Source organism: Psammomys obesus, unplaced genomic scaffold, assembly GCF_907164565.1.
Source record: "Psammomys obesus unplaced genomic scaffold, mPsaObe1.curated_primary_1811, whole genome shotgun sequence".
In the NCBI taxonomy this organism is placed as follows: domain Eukaryota; kingdom Metazoa; phylum Chordata; class Mammalia; order Rodentia; family Muridae; genus Psammomys; species Psammomys obesus.
In genome coordinates, this window is record NW_026588368.1 from 6,385,504 (window position 1) to 6,402,812 (window position 17,309).

The 17,309-nt window shown below is 41.5% G+C and overlaps 1 protein-coding gene across 1 annotated transcript in view; it reads left to right on the forward strand.

Moving 5' to 3' along the window:
- The window catches only part of LOC129674276 (alpha-2-macroglobulin-like), a 34,532-nt gene extending 24,724 nt beyond the window's left edge, over window positions 1–9,808 (forward strand). Inside the window, exons 24-30 of the mRNA XM_055604161.1 lie at window positions 201–424; window positions 2,768–2,986; window positions 3,128–3,255; window positions 6,684–6,774; window positions 7,720–7,788; window positions 8,825–8,927; window positions 9,337–9,808. Coding sequence (XP_055460136.1) covers window positions 201–424; window positions 2,768–2,986; window positions 3,128–3,255; window positions 6,684–6,774; window positions 7,720–7,788; window positions 8,825–8,927; window positions 9,337–9,386 — 884 coding nt within the window. The 3' untranslated portion in view covers window positions 9,387–9,808. The remainder of the gene's footprint in view (window positions 1–200; window positions 425–2,767; window positions 2,987–3,127; window positions 3,256–6,683; window positions 6,775–7,719; window positions 7,789–8,824; window positions 8,928–9,336) is intronic.
- The last annotated feature ends 7,501 nt before the right edge of the window (window positions 9,809–17,309 follow it).

Consider the following 17,309-nt stretch of genomic DNA (forward strand, 5'->3'; position numbering starts at 1 on the left):
GCCTGTGGTTCTTCCAACACTACCTGCCTAGACTGGATTGAAATGTCGAATTTACATTTATACCAAAGGGAATGCATTTCTTTAAGATTTGAAAGATTGCATTTAAAGAACAGTCCTCACGTTAGCTCTGCCTTGGCTACTTTCGAACAATTAAATAGAAATACTTAGTCACTCATAAATATCTTTTTTCTCACCCCCAGACAATTCCATCCACTGGGCCAGACCTCAGAAACATGTAGTACCAGTGGGCCTTTGGTACCAACCACGGGCCCCCTCTGCCGAGGTAGAGATGACTGCTTACGTGCTCCTCGCTTATCTTACTGGCACGTCAGCTCCAACCCAAGAGGACCTGACCACTGCGATGCTCATTGTGAAGTGGCTCACAAAGCAGCAGAATTCCCATGGCGGCTTCTCCTCCACTCAGGTCAGTGGTTGACTGGAACCATTTACTTCGTCTTTAGGTAGTGAAAGATTTACCAACTAAAAACACACAGGAGAATAAAATGACCAAGATGACTTGAAGGATTATTAATATACAGAGGATAACAGAAAGAAATTCAAAGACAGCTATAAAAAAATTCTTAAATTTCGGCACCCCATCTCATTTCTAAATTATCGTGCTCTCCTGGTTTCAGTAACAAATCTGTGTGCCTACAGCAGTATGAGGGCACCAGAAGAAGGAAGGAAAATTTACCTACCATTCTTCTTGAAAGCTAAGACTCTTTTTTGAACTATTAATAGAAACCCTAACTCAACGTTCTTTACTTGCAAATGTGTCCATTTGTAGGTCTGTGTTTAAACTGAATGCTTTTGATGGTTCCCAGATTCTTCTTCATACACAAGAATATGCTTATTAGGATATCCTTACTCATCCTACCTCTCAACCTCAACTGTATACTCATGTGTCTAAACAATTCATAAGCCTGTGCCCAGAAAGAAACTTTATTTTCAGAGAAAGTAGACGTTAGCATACATCTTCTGTAAGAGAAAAAAAAGGATATGGAGAAATGCAATCTTTTCCTTTCCTATTGTGTTAAAAATAAGATTATTTTTCCACATGAATGAAAACAATTAATGATTTTATTAAAATCCGTTTTTGTTTATTTTTTAGAAATCTAGTATTTAAATACGCCCTCCCAGTGAAGTGTCAATGGCATTGAGAACACGTCATAGCAAAGGGGAGGTGAGCGAGGGCGTTATTTTGATGAAAAGGGAGAGCCCCCTTTGCTTCCTTTGGAGAATCTGAAGCCTGACTCCGAGCCTGATAACAAAAAGCCTTGGCTTCTCATCAGCAGAGGAGAGTTTAATTTAGGACAAGGAGCCAGACCAAGCTGGGAAAAAGCAGATAAGGTAGTCAAAAGGGACCAACTAAGTAAGTAGCTGATGCCAATAAAGTATTCCATTCCCATCTGCACACATTTCCTTCCCCTGTTTCTCTGGGAGAGGTTGAGATCAATTTGCTGATGTACTTGTAGGAACATACAACCCAAGGCATGTATATGATGTTGTCCACCTGAAGCTATAAAGTTCCAGCTTTAAAGCTTAAATAGCTCAATGAGGAAAGCACAAAAATAGGAAACCTGAAACCCTGTGACTGCTAACAGAACTTTGGAAAGCAAGAGTTCTCATGCCTGTGTTAGTGCCCTTTTCATTCCTTAACAAAATATCTGAGAGTAATTCTACAAAGCAAGTAGGCTAGTTTAGCTTACAGGTTTTGATACCAAAAGTCTAGAGAGCTCTGGTGTGGGCTGCTTTGCCTGCTGGCTTTCTCACCTTACGGTGGATTGGCAGTGGAAAGAACACACGTGGGAAGATGGTATCCGATTTTTAAAGCAGGGAGCCAGAGATCTGTGCAGGGCTGGGGTTGGTCTTTTTTATGACGGTACTCACAAGGGCTCCCTGGGATTCCCAACAGAACGTAGTCCCTTCCCGGCACCCCGCTGCCAACCTCTGTGTAAGTTCCTTTCCTGTTGCTGTGATAATACACTACAGCCAAGGCCACTTAGAGAAGGAATCGTTTATTCTGCTTGTGGTTTCAGAGGTTTGAGGGTCTGTCATGGTAGGAAAATGTGGCAGTAAGGCACAGACACGACGGCAGGACCTAGACACTAAGAGCTCAAGTTTTGAACCTGAAGCAAGGAACAGAGAACAGAGTGGCAATAGCACAAGGCTTTTTACTCTCAGAACCAACACTTGGTGGCATGCTTTCCTCCACCTGAAATTCCCCAGACAGTGCCACCAAAAGGGGAATGGACAAGTGTTCAACTATATAGGCCTACGTGGGACATTTCTTTTCTTTTTTAATTAATTAATTAATTAATTCAATTTATATCTTGGTCATAGGCCTTTCCCTTCTCTCCTCCCAGTCTCACCTTCCCTCCCGCATCCCCTGTCCCCTGTTCTATAGGGGAAATCCCCGACACCCCAGCTTATCTATTCACATGAGGACTGGGTTCTTCTTTCTCCCCTGGCCTGGTAGGGAAGTCCCATCAGGGGGAAGTGATCAAAAAGCAAGCAACATAGTCCATGTCAGACATATCTCCCACTCCACTAACTAATGGGCCCACATGAACCCTAAGGTGACCATTGGGCTTATCTTCTTGGGATTTGCATGTGAGACATTTTCACTGAAACCAGAACAACCTCCTACTAGCTTTGCTCCTTTTCTGATGGTGCCACTGTGGGGATTAAGCTTCTGACTTGGGGGCAACAGAGATCACTTCCGAGTGCAGCAACCCCTGAGTGAATTCTTTCCTTCTTCTTTCAGGACACAGTCGCAGCTCTCCATGCTTTGTCTAAATATGGAGCAGCTACTTTCACAAGATCTAGGAAAACTGCACAGGTGACCGTCTACTCTTCAGATGTGTTTTCTACAAGATTCCAAGTGGACAATAGCAACCAGTTATTGCTGCAGAGGGCCACATTGCCGATTGTGCCCGGGGATTACACTGCACAGGTGATAGGAGAAGGATGTGTCTACCTCCAGGTGAGACTCAGGTAGAGGATGAGGGTCCCGGGCATTGCGCTCTCCCTGTAATGTCACAATTCAAGAGTTAGAGACTCGAGGGAGATGAGGGGAATCTTGAAGAAAGGAGAAAAACACGCTCCTGTCTTTGATGTTCCACAGACCTCTGTGAACTTCAATGTTCTCCCGAGACAGAAGGAGTTCTCATTTGCCCTAGTGCTGCAGACCCTTCCCCAGACTTGTGAGGATCAAAAAGCTCACACCAGCTTCGAGATCTCACTTAATATCCGGTAACAGCCATTTTCTTTTTTTAAAAATTTTTTATTTTTTATATTAATTACAGTTTATTCAGTTTGTATCCCAGCTGTGACTGCTTCCCCATCCCCTCCCAATCCCACTCTCCCTTCCTCTTGTTCTCCTATGCCCCTCCCCCAGTCCCGTGATAGGGGAGGTCCTTCTCCCTTTCCTTCTGATCCTAGCTATCAGGTCTCATCAGGACTGGCTTCATTGTCTTCCTCTGTGGACTGGTAAGGATGTTCCCTCCTCAGGTGGAGGTGATCAAAGAGCCAGCCCATGAGTTCATGACAGAGACAGTCTCTGTTCCTATTATTGGGGAGCCCTCTTGGACACTGAGCTGCTATGGGCTACATCTATGCAGGGGTTGTAGGTTATCTCTATGCATGGTCCTTGTTTGGAGTATTAGTCTCAGAAAAAACCCCTGGGCCCAGATTTCTTGGTTCTGTTGCTCTCCTTGTGCAGCTCCTGTTCCCTCCAGGTCTTTCTATCTCCCCCTTCTCTCATAAGATTCCCTGCACTCTGCCCAAAGTTTGGCTATGAGTCTTAGCATATGTTTTGATACACTGTTGGATAGAGTCTCCTGCCTATGATAGGAGTCTCCTGCTGTGATAACCTGTTTCGTGTTTTCTCTCTCTTCTAATGTCCATCTTGTTTGTATTTCTGAATGACCCTATGTCTTACAGAGGGCTAATATCCAGAATATATAAAGAACTTAAGAAGTTAAAAAGCAACAAATTAAAAAAAAGCAACAAATCAAGTAACCCAATTAAAAAATGGGGTACATGTGTCTTTCTAAGTGAGGATTTATCATCTTACCCCAAGTCCTCTTTCTTGTTTATCTTCTTTAGGTGTACAGATTTTAGTATGTTTATCCTATCTTATAGGTCTAGTACCCACTTATAAGTGAGTATATGTAACGTGTGTGTCTTTCTGCTTCTGGGATATCTCACTCAGGATGATCTTTTCTAGATCCTACTACTTGCCTACAAATATCATGATTTCCTTGTTTTTAATTGCTGAGTAGTATTCTATTGTGTAAAAGTACCACAATTTCTGTATCCATTCATCCATTGATGGACATCTGGATTGTTTCCAGGTTCTGGCTTGCCCCGACCAGTGGGACTTCAATGGGTTTCTAAGGAGGGGTGAAATGAATGAAGTGGGACAAGAGACACAAGGAATGAAGACCAAGACAGTCTGTCTGATCAAGGTCTTGTTTATTTGAAAAATTTCACACAACTTTATATGGAGAAGGCAGGAAGGGAAAATGCGTCAGCAAAGTATTTTATGATACAAGAGATAGCAGGGTGGTTTATGATGCAAAATACCGCAAGAATGTTTGCTAAAAGAAATACCACAAGAATGTTAGCTAAGATATCTCAAGATGCTCTAGCCTCATGAGCAGATGTCTCATAAGTTCCTAGAACATAAATCTCTCACCCATGACTTTGTTGCAGCTGTCAGTAACTTTCCACTAGCTTCCTTTGGCTCCCAGCACTGGCTATTACAAATAAAGCTGCTACAAACATGGTTGAGCAAATGTCCTTGTGGATGGACATTGGAAGTAGGAGAAAACAAGTAACAGAGCAGGAGCCTACCACAGAGGGCCTCTGAAAGACTCTACCTAGCAGTGTATCAAAGTAGATGCTGAGACTCATAACCAAACCTTCGGCAGAGTACAGGAAATCATATGAAAGAAGGGGGAGTTAGTATGACCTGGAGAGAACAGGAGCTCCACAAGGACCAAATATATCAGGGTACAGGGGTCTTTTATGAGACTGTTTCTCCAACCAAGGACTATGTATAGATATAACCTAGAACTCCTGCTCGGATGTAGCCCATGGTAGCTCAGTATCCAAGTGGTTTCCCTAGTAAGGGGAAGAGGGACTATTTCTGACATAAACTCAATGGCTGGCTCTTTGACCTCCCCCAAACCACCACTGAGGGAGGAACAGCCTTGCTAGGCCACAGAAGAGGGCATTGCAGCTATTTCTGAAGATACCTGATAAGCTAGGGTCAGATGGAAGGGGAGGAGGACCTCCCCTATCAGTGGACTTGGAAAGTGGCAGGGAGGAGATGAGGGAGAGAGGGTGATATTGGGAGGGAATGAAGGAGGGTACTCCAGATGGGATACAAAGTAAATAACCTGTGATTAATATAAAAAAATTATAAAAAAATACAAAAATGGTGTACAAAGCTAAACAGAGAATTCTTAATAGAGGAACATCAAATGACAGAGAAACACTTAAGGAAATGCTTAAGGAAAGTCATCAGGGAAATGCAAATCAAAACGACCCTGAGATTCCACCTTACATCCATCAGAACGGCTAAAATAAAAAAACTCAATTGACAACATATGCTGGAGAGAATGTGGAGAAAGAGGAACCCTCCTCCATTGCTGGTGGGAATGTAAACTTGTACAATCACTTTGGAAATCAATCTGGCACTTTCTCAGACAGTTAGGAATAGTGCTTCCTCAAGACCCAGCTATACCACTCCTACGCATATATCCAAAAGATGCTCAAGTACACTAGGACATTTGCTCAACCATGTTCATAGCAGCTTTATTTGTAATAGCCAGAAGCTGGAAACAACCCAGATGTCCCTCAGTTGAGGAATGGAGCCATTTTCATCATTTGTAGCGAAACAACCCATCCTCTTGCTGGAACTTCTCACTAAGTAAAGCTGTTGGATAGCAAATAGTTAGATCTGTTTTTAAAACTAAGGTATTCTTTTACATTGGTAAAACGGAGTTTCTTGGCAATGGAGCTTATGATGCCTGTCTTCTCTACCTTCAGAAGTTAATCCCCTGAAATAATTACTAACTCTTGATAGTAAATGAATGAATAGCGTCATTCTTTGTCTATTACTTGACTTCCTTCTGTATAATAAAATATTTTAGTAATCTAGGTCTTTACAAAAAAAATGTTGGCGGACTTAAAAGGAAGTAGCTGAGCTTCCATGGACAATTCTATTGTTCATAAGTAAGTCTAGTTACACATAGCTTAGTCTGTTTGTAAAACAGCATACATGTACATAGCAATAGTCAAGTGCCCACAGGACTTACGAAAATGGACCCCCAAAGCCCCCTGTGACTTGAATACTGCTATACTTAGGAAACTATGGAGAGAAAGCATGAATAAGAGAAAACTCACACAGATGAGAGGTCTTGAGGTCATGTCACCTACCAAACTTCCTGAAAACACAGACCTGAGTCCACAGGCTTGACGTTCTAGTTCTAGATCAGGTCTTTGTGGGTTTATTAAGTCCTATACAAATTCTACTACATGGGCAGTGTTCCATTACCCTTAGAAAGTCTTACGAGTATGTGGCAGAACCATGGAGTGTACAACATAGAGACATGGAAAAGGAATGTTTACTAATTCAGGAGAACCTAACTTTTCCTTCCCTGGATCTTCAGTTACACTGGCAGCCGTTCCAACTCCAACATGGCAATTGCTGATGTGAAGATGGTGTCTGGCTTCGTTCCCTTGACACCGACAGTGAAGATGGTATGTTTTCTATAAGCCCCAAATCGCATATCTCATATTATATGGTATGCATCCCCAGACCAAGATAATAGTTATTAAAATACTCCTACCTTTAGTCTTAAAGACTTAGGCCTTCTCCAAATGAAGTGTGTTTGTGCTTGTGTCTGTAGCATTGTTTAGACATCATGGCTACTGGGGAAACTTATAAACAGTTTTTTTCTCTTTGTTTACTTATGTTAATTAAAATATAGTTACATCATTTCCCCCTTCCCTTTCTTTCCTTCAACCTCTCCCACGTTCTCCTTTTACTCTCTCTCAAATCTATGCCCTCTTTTTCTTTATTATTGTTATGTGTATGTGAGTGTACATACATATGTATATGTATACATATATAAACACATAAATATGTAAATAGAACTTGCTAAGTCCATGTTGCTTGTGTGTATGTAATTTCAGAGTTGGCTATCAGCAATGGATAACCAGTTACGGGCCCTTCCCAGGGAAAGACCCACTGTCTTTTTTCAACATTTTTCTAATCGCATGGATCTTAGAATCTTAAGAAGATAAAGTGCACAAATACTAACCAGTGAGCTAATATGGAAATGACTGATGTCATAAACTTCTATAACACAGCAAAAATGAGATGGTTTTAAGTTAGAGAAAACAGACATGAAGGAGAAAGCCTCCTTTATGAACAAAGATAATGTAATTTGAACCTTGAGTAAGGAATAATTTCTGAATCCCCGTTTCTTCATACAAATCAGCTTCACATGTGTGTTCATATGCCACACTAATAGGGGGCCCTTGGTCCAAATTGCCTTTCGTTTTCACTCTTACTTTTTTACTTATGAGGGAACTTGAAGAGATTCCACCTTCAGGGTATTTTGATGATAAAATAATCTCATTTTCCCTGGATTCTCCAGGGACTCCATCTGTTAACGTTTGCGCTGTCTCCGTTTTCTTCAGCTTGAACAGTCTGTGCATGTGAGCCGGACAGAAGTCAGCAATAACCGTGTCTTGATTTACTTGGATAAGGTGAGAGCCCTGGTTAGGTGAGAAACACATAGATAATAGTCCTCCAGGGACTGTCTTGGTGTTTTAGAGTCATCGCCTCCATGCTAGAGACATGTGAATTCTAATGCCACAGTGGTTGCCCTCTCTTTGGAGATATTTCACTCAGCCTGTGAGTAGAAATGCCATAATATCCAGTTTTTATTCTGTCAACCAGTTAGCTTGAAGGTACTGAATAACTCAGGGAAGTGGTTATTGCGATTAGTCAATCATTATACCATCGTCTTCATCAATAGTATAAAAGGAGAAAATACCATCCCTCTCAGCCAGCGCGTGGACCACGTAATAGTAATAGCAGTCCACACATGGACCAATAATTGAAAAGACAGGTGCCGTAGCAGAGTTAGTTATTCAGACCGCTAGTAATAGGATTTTCAGTTGACAAAGCAGCAGTGGTTTGTCTTTTATACGCTTCTGTCAGGCTGCATCTGTGCTTTTACAAGAGGTAAAGGCAAAGACAAAACTCTGCTAAACCTCTGAAATCAAAAAGAAGATATAATAGTCAAACAGAAAGCAGAGAGAGAGAGAGAGAGAGAGAGAGAGAGAGAGGTACATACACACTCATGAACAGAATCATGTGCTAGCAGTGATGAGGTGACGGTTCTCAACCTGTGGGTCATGACCCCCTTGGGGTCACATATCAGATATCCAGCATATCAGATATTTACATTGTGACCTATAACTGTAGCAAAAGTACAGTTACGAAGTAGCAACAAAATAATTTTATGGTTGGGGAGATCACCACAACAGGAGGATCTGTATTGAAGAGTCGCGGCCTTAGGAAGGTCGAGAACCGCTGAACTAAGGCCTAGGTAGTGGTGATTTCATGGTAGTTATTTAAGAAGTAATTGTGGCAATTTCCCATTTACTCTGGGTTCTTTCTCCACCATGTGCTGTAATGTTAGCAGATCAAGCTCCCGCCCCTGCACAGGACCCCAATTAATTTCAAGGTGAAAAAGAAAGCTTCCGGGAAAGTCATTTCGTTCCTTTTGACTTCCAGGTGTCAAATCAGATGCTGGCCTTGTCCTTCACAGTTCAGCAAGATATTCCAATAAAAGACCTGAGGCCAGCCATAGTGAAAGTCTATGATTACTATGAGAAAGGTGAGTGTGAGCAGCCTGAACACAGACCTTCAACTCCTGATACAGAGACTTAGACTTAGGAACGGCTTCCCGTTACTCCGGATTATCCCCGTCAGGTTTGACACTTTGGACCTCCTCACTTCTATGGAAGAGAGCACATTTTAAATTTATCAACCAGCAAAACGAAATAGCTGCAGAGTTAACTTTTTGTCAGCTATGCCAGTTGTAGGACACCATGAGATTTAAGGACAGACAACAACCGACTGTCAGGAACCTAGGGTAAAAGAAAATGTGGCTTATTGTACCCGGAAGGATACCCAAAGCGGTCAGCAGTGCATCAGGGGAATGTCACGGGCATTACTAACGCAATCCCAGATGCCCGTAGTGACATCAAGTGACGCCGTTTGTTTCTGTTTCCTCTTTTACTTAGATGAGTTTGCAGTCGCTGAGTACAGTGCTCCCTGCAGCACAGGTACGTAGCTCACGTTCCTTTAAAGGATAACCACAGTTCCTCTGGCTTGCCTCCCAAATTTCTTCCTCCATAACGTTCTAGGTAAATATTCCTCTTAGTAGTCATTTTGCTTATATTGCATCTTACTATAAAAAAAAAAATGTGTGCGTGGGAGAAGTGCGATGCCTCTCCGACCCTCAGCTTGTTTGCTGCACTGCATGTTGGGTAATCACCTGTAGTGGGTCTCCTTTCCTCCTGTACTCGTTGGACACCATGCTGTTCAGACCTAGAGGCAAGGATATCATTTGTTCCTGGAAACCCACGCCTGTCTTCATTTCCTTTTCTTTCTGCTACCGCAGGTTATGGAAATGCCTGAGGACATTGTGAATAAAAAATGTTTTACTAGAGCTCTGTTCTTACAACTTCATAAGAGAAACAATGTTTTTGTACTTCCAGAGATTTGATAAATAAATGATTTTTTATCAAATCACCAGTCACCATTCTTTCATTAATCCAGTCATCATTTTTTTTTTCCATTTTCATGCTTCTGTATGTAACGCTCAATGAAAACTGATAAAAATCAGGGATGGAAGGAATTCAGAATACCAAAAAAATGATACAGCGGTATTGATTTAAACAGGCTTTGTGGAATGAGGATGAATCAAAAGGTATTGGATCATAGCTAGGAAAAGCAAAGCATGTTTGGTTATAGGGATGCCTTAAGGAAGAGGCAAATAGTGTATTTTTATAAGCTAATAAAGGACTGGCTTGAGCAGAAATGTAAAGTTGGATATGTTTTATTGGAAAATAGCTTTACTGCTATTTTCTGGGTTTCTGTGTTCCTGGAAAGGATAAAATCTTCCAAGGAATAGTAAGAGGGACCCATCGACCAACCTTGACTCTCAGATCCCAGAGCGGACTGCAGTCTAAAGTTTTGATACATGTAGATGCAAGTATTCTCAGAATGAAGACTACATGACTAAAGCCCAAAAAGGAGATGCTGGAGCACCGGCATCTCCAGGATCTTCGAGTCAGGACAAAAGGATGGAAACAAAGTCAAGGCCGTGTTAGACACAGAACCTAGAACTCTCATAATACACAGTCTCTTATATCCCACTCTTTCCCGTCCTCACTTTATTCTTCTTGTACTCAGAATTTACATCAGTCATTATGTACAAGGATATAGGGACACTCCCAGAGATTCATAGGGAAAGAGCAGAAATTAAGGCAGAAGAATTCAGAGGCAAGGCACTCGGAAGGCCATCCTGGCCACCTTAGCCTTAATTTGCCACGAAGAAAAAGAAGTATTTACTTTGGCAGAAGGTAAATCGAGGTAGTATAAACTGACACCATAAAGGCTTTTGAAATTTGATCAATCCTTAGTCTCTTTTTTCTGCGTGAATATAAAAAAGGCAATCATGTTTTGCGATAGATCATCCTGTAAGCACCTCACAGCTCTAGTCTCTTTTCTGCTTGTCTGTGTGGGACCCAGAATTGAAAATGTTCTCAGAGAATGCTTACGGCAGCTCATTTGCTGACACACTTAGTCTAAGAAGGTTCGTTCCTGAAACTGTTTGCCTCTTCTCTTGAAAGCACAGGATTATTTGATAGCCTATAAAACTGAATGAAAAAAAAATGATTCAGTAAACAAAGCTGTCTATGTTTCTCAAAGCCAGACTCAGACAAATAGCACACAGAGGAATGTGTGGAGCCGTAAAATGGCTGCTTGACTCTTGCCTGCTTGGAATCCATGAGGCACATTGTGCCAAGCATGGCACAGTGATTTTTCACCCCTGGACCGCAGGTGTTCTTTGTTTGTTAGAGGTTTGCTCAACCATTTAGATTTGGCAGGTATAGCATGAGAATTCTCCTCTTGCTTTGAGAACTTCCTTGAGAATGTCCTCCTTTGTGATTTTCACTGAAACTAGTTCCTTCCCCCCGAATTGCCCATTCTTACCCCTTATAAGCAATAAACGAGACTTGATCAGAATACTCTCTTGTCTCCATTTCTTGCGTCTCTTGTCCCACCCCATTCTCACCCCCTCTCTTAGGGTCTCATTCGACTGACCTGCAGGACAGGTCAGAGGAGGAGGGGGTCTTCTCTTTCTTCTATGCCCATGATTTGTCCTGAAATTCTGTCTTCCATTTAATTTATTTTATGAGGCTTAATAAGAGGATTTTTTTATTTGACTTTTCAGTTATACATATCTAAAATTTAGATTTTACTACTTTCAGTATTTCTGCCTCTTAATTGCACTCCTCAATTATATACTATATTGTCATCCTTATTTTCAATCTGTTATTGAAGGGAGACCACCAGCCTCGGGCCAGCCGTGTCTTATGGCAAGAACTTGGAGGAAGAGAAAGAGGGAGGGAGGATGAGTGAGCAAAAAAGAAAATAGCTTGCAGCCAGTCTCAGGGCATGAAAGCAATGAGTCAGAATGGGGCAGAGACCAAAAGGGGAACATGCCATGAACACTGGGGTCATCAGTGGACTGATCTACATATAAACAGGCATTCTGGGGCTCACGTAACACACAGATGCTGGGAAAATTCTCCCTTCTCTGTCTTCAACCACACAGCTGCAGGAAACCGTTTTGAAGAAGTCCCTGCTCCGTGATAGCACTACATTTCTAGAGTTAAAGGCCCCTCCTCATTCCCTGTGCTGCTCACTCTGGGGACTTAGGGCATAGATAAGGCTTTGAACTTCTGGCCAAAAGAGTAACAACACTGCAGAATGGGAAACTGTAAATAATTATATTGTTAATAACTATATTCAACATTGAATAAATAGGTTCAATAAGCATATTCTTACTTTTATTAATATGTTTATCCTTTGACAATTTCATACATGTATAGAATGTTTCTGATCCCATCCACTTAAAACTCCCCTTTCTCACTCTTCTTTCCATCTTCACCCAACCTTCAAGTTCTCTTAATTTTTATGGCTCACTGAGTCCAATTAATGGCTATGTGCACTTAGATATGGAATCATCTACATGAACAGAGGCGGTCTACATCAGATTTCTACCTGAGCAGTGGTTGCATTCCCAACGAAGAATGACTCCTCATTCCTAGCAGCTATCAACTACTCATTTAGAGGAGAGCCTCATAATCCTCTCCCACCCATGCTGGAATGTTACCTAGCTTGAACTTTTGAAGTTCTTGTGTAGGTAACCACAATCTCTGGGAGTTCATGAGTGCAGTGGACATGCCATGTCCAGAAGACAGTATTTCTCAGTGCTTCTCTTCAAAACCTAGCTCTTATATTTTCTTTTCCCTTTTACTACCCTCTTCCAGGATGTTTCTCAAGCCTCGAAGGTAGGAACTATTAGTGACCAACTTCAGGGCTAAGCACTCATTAGTCACTTACTCTATACACATTGCCCAGTTATGAGTATCTTGCAATCACCACTGATTACTTTGGGAGGAGAAGAAAAAGAGAAAGAAGAAGAAGAAGAAAGAAGAAGAAGAAGAAGAAGCTGCTTCTCCAGCAACAATTTACAGCAGCAACAATATATGAGTATAAACATTAATATTTAGAAGATAGTTTGACAACATGTCCATCAAAAACAAAACAAAACAAAACAAAAATAAAAACTGTAGTAGGTTCTCCTCTAGGGCCCATGATCTTGCCAGCTACATACTTTTGACTAGTTTGTAGCACCAAACATAAGTTCCTGCCTGTGTAGCAGTTCCTAATTGCAGCCAGGAAGTAGTTGTTAACCCCCATTATACTCATGCCATAATTGCACCAGTGGTTACATCACACCTGGAAGGTCAATATAATAGGATGCATGGTCCACAACTGGGTAAGACCATTGATCACTTCCTCCTGCAGAGCCCCACATAGCACCTTCTGGCACTATGAAAGGCAACCATGCGCCATGCTGCTGCTCTACGGGCAATCAACAAATTCTGGGAGAAGAGGGAAGCATGGTGTCTAGACCTGTACGTCAGGTTTTGATAATTACTTCTAAACCCAGAACCACACAAGCAGTTCTGATTAAACTCTGTGAGACAGAATGGGGGGGGACCTAATAATAAAGGGAAGAGGTTTATAGGGAGAGGGACCATTTGGGGCGGAAAGGAACTGAGAGAGGGACCAAAATACAGAGTGTGCACATGTAAAACTGTGAAAGGACAAATTTTATTAGTAAAAAAAAAAAACTATATACAAAAATCAATCACTATTAAAGTGTCACTCACTATGAACACAGATTGAGAGTCAAATAACAGTCACCATTTAAACTCTAGTCATATTAGAGAGTATACGAACACAGATAATATGTGAAGTGAATTAAGACAGTTGTCATGCGCATGCTTGGAAAGACAAAAGATTAATGATTATTATTGGAATGATAAAAGGGGAAATATAGAAGAGAAACATAAATAGAAAAGAGGAACACATGGGGTATATAAAAAGATAACATAAAGAGAGTTAAGAAAGGCAATAAAAATTGTAAAATTAGCTCCAGGTCTCAGGAGGCATTAACTGCCAGTATTCCCCCAACCTCCCACCAATCCTATCACATGTTCCATTATTTCCCCTTATGATAAATATTTTTTTAATTTGGGTTGCAAGATTGTAGGTTTTCATATAGCTTTCAAACAGTCTTCATTTCGATTAACTCTGGCATGTACAACACAGTGGTAGATGTTACAGTTTGTACCTGAAATGCCTCTCAAATTCCGTGATTCCACATGCTCAAGGTTTGGCCACTGGCCTGTGATGCGAATGAAAGCTGATGGAACTTTCGGGAGGTGGGACCTAATGGAAGGTAGCCTTGAATGGTGCTGCTACTTGTTTAAGAGAACCCATGTTAGGGGAGATGTCACATGTACAGGACAGGCTGCTGACCTCTCTGTTATGTCAGCGAGAGACCACATCAGATTCCAGGCCTTTCAGCCACAAACCCCATCTTCATGGCTACATGTACTTTGCAAAGAAGTTTCTATGCAGTCACACCTTAAGCTTTATTGGGCCCTCGGAAATGGAATGATTATTGTTTGAAAAGCCAGAATGGTGAATGATTGTTGCCTGGAAACTTGTCCCCAAGTTGTACTGTGTTTAAATATGCTGGCTGTAAACCACCTGGCATCAGGCTCCTGAAGTTTGATCCACCCTGATGAAGTCAAGCTGTGTTCCAGCCCAAGTAGTGCCAGACAAACCACTCAGACACGGATCTCGGCTAGATATTGATGATTTATTAGAACACCTTTTCCAAGCTGATAGGTCAGGGCCACAGTAAGGACTAGGGAACCTAACTGTGATATCTACCTTCTTTCAGGGCAGTCTTTTATTGACCAACCCGATAAAAGGCATGGGGAAGGCAGTAACACATTTTGGCTGCCTATTCAAAGCAATATTACATTTTTGGCTGACTAGACAAAGTATTATCAGCAAACCTAGGTGAGGGTCCTCCAAAGTGCAACTCAAATGCAACCAAGTACAACCATGTCTGTGGATACCAAGAGTGCAGCCAGATAACAAGAGTGTAGCCAAGTATATAGATAACAAAGTATGAGTTAGGACACTATCGAATCATAGTAAAATGACCTTTCAGCTGGACCTGTGGCAGGGTCTGTTGATATATGTTAACTTGGCTCTTTGGCAGGGCTTGTTACTGTCAACTATGAATAACTATTTCTAGGAAAAAAGGTTAGAAGTTTAAATAAAAGTTTTTGAACTTCATTTTACCTTATAAACAAAATGGAAGCTGAAGATACTGATTTTAAAAAAAATGGCTGCAGCTATGTTTCCAAGCAGGCTTCAGCAGCTCAACCAAGTTTTCATTCCAACCTCTTCTTAGTTCATTTCCCTGCCTGCCATAACACTTGCAGGGACCACCTTATCACATGGAAAATAAAATGACTCCTGCCAGCCTTCCTATGACCTCCATATACATGCCATGGTCTGATTTCACAATTTAATGTAAAAAAATAAAATCAAACCAAAAGGGGAGAAAACAGCATTTGGTCAAAGCTGCATGCTCCACATGAAATAGGTCTTGGCATGCCACTGTGGCTCAGCTCAAATGTAGAAGGAAACATCCTTTCAAGTGTGTCTCCCCACATCCTCCTGGGGGAAAACCCTGTGCTCTATGTAGCCTCCACAAATCTCAGGAGCCAAGTCATTAAACACAAATGTAGGTGGTTCTGTGAAGATAACTTACAAAGAAAAGTTCCTGATTATTTCCCTGAAAAATAGCCCGAAGAGAGATGGTTTGGGTGGGCCTGACTCTATAGTTGGAAAGCCTATACATTAAAGTGAAATGTGGGTTTTCTCTGATTTAAAACAATGAAATCTGAAGTTTCCCAGTGCCTAGGACCAGCCCAGTCTCGTCCCCCAACTGTGGGGAATCAGAAGTTCGGATATCAGGTTAGACACAGGTAGGCGGATTGACAGTCAGAGACCACACCAAGTAGTGTTGGTTTGGATCTGCTGCTGCAATTTACTGAAGTCAAGCCAACACTTATATAGTGATTACATAAAGAAGCACCTTGAAGTTGACATACTTCCCAGAACATTCAGACTTTTACCAACAATACAAAGTTTACATTTAACTGAAAGGGTAACCTGGTAGAAGCAGTGTCTACAAAAAATCTTGGCCTAAAAGCTTTTAATCAAAGCAAATACAAAACCTTAAACTAGTGGTGTTTACACAGTTTACTGCTACTAATTAGTGAGTGTAAGGCCAGGGGCTGTCATTGCCCTCTGAACCAAGTCGGCTAAAGATTTACAACCCCCCTAGAGTTAAGCATTGAGGGGAATTCCTCCTGTATGTCTTGCTAAGGATTTACAATCTTTCTTTAGAGATAAGGCACCAAGGGGGACATGCTCGAGCTAATCTGTCCATAAAAGTCATAGTATAATATAAAACCTTTTGACCTCCTATGTTTGCCTATCTTCTTTCTGCCTCATCATAAACGCCTGTTTTTGGTAATGGTTTTGTAGTAGTTTTACTGCAATGGGAATATCCAGAGCATTTATCCTAACAGATCCTGATTAAATATTTTCTTTAGAAAGCCCTAAAACTCTTGCCCCTTTATTACCTACAGTGTTCGGTTTTCCCACAAGCAATTCCTGATGCTGAATCTGATTTGTTACCTCTCCTAAAATTTTATTTTCCTTCCACTCTTATTTGCTAAAGCTTTTAGTAATCTATCAGAATGTATTTTCTTGAATAGTTAACTGTGCTGTTCCAAGAATCATAGAGAAACAGAAAAAAAAAAAAAAAGCTCATCAATCCAACCCTGCAACCGAGGAAGCGTGGGACTCTCAGAATATGTCTTTTTGGCTTACGTGGCCATATTAGGGTTCTTGCCAGTGACCTCCAGGGAGCTTATATCCAAAGAAAACATATCTCCGGTCTAGTAGCACAAACTATTGATGTGCTACACAGACAATGCTGGAGAGGGTGTAGCAGCCCTGTCCTTTCATGTTCTCCTCACATTTTTGTCTGTGGCTATGTTTTAAGTTCATGCCTGTTGGTCATAGTTCCTCACTGACTGCTCAGCTTAACCTCATACAGAGATTAATCGAATACAGAGATTAATACCTGTAACAAGTGTGATCGCACAACACATTTTATCTCATGCCTGTCCACAAATGCACATAGAGCACACATTGCTTCCTCATGTTGAACAGGCATGTACACAGTCACTCTCTGGTTCCTCATTGTGGATACCATGTGACCAGCTGCTTCGACCTCCTGCTGCCTTGATTTCCCAACCATGATGGACTACACCCTTGAACTATGAACAAGCAGAGACCATGTTTCCCTTAAGCTGCTCTTGTCTGGCTTGTTCTTTTAAATCACAGCAATAGAACTTGCATTATGTGATTGGCAAGTCCATGACAAGTTCCAGGGCCCTTTATCATGCAGGAAGAACAGAGATGACTTTTGGTGCATACTGGAGACTCTTGAAGCCTAGAAGCAAAGTTACAG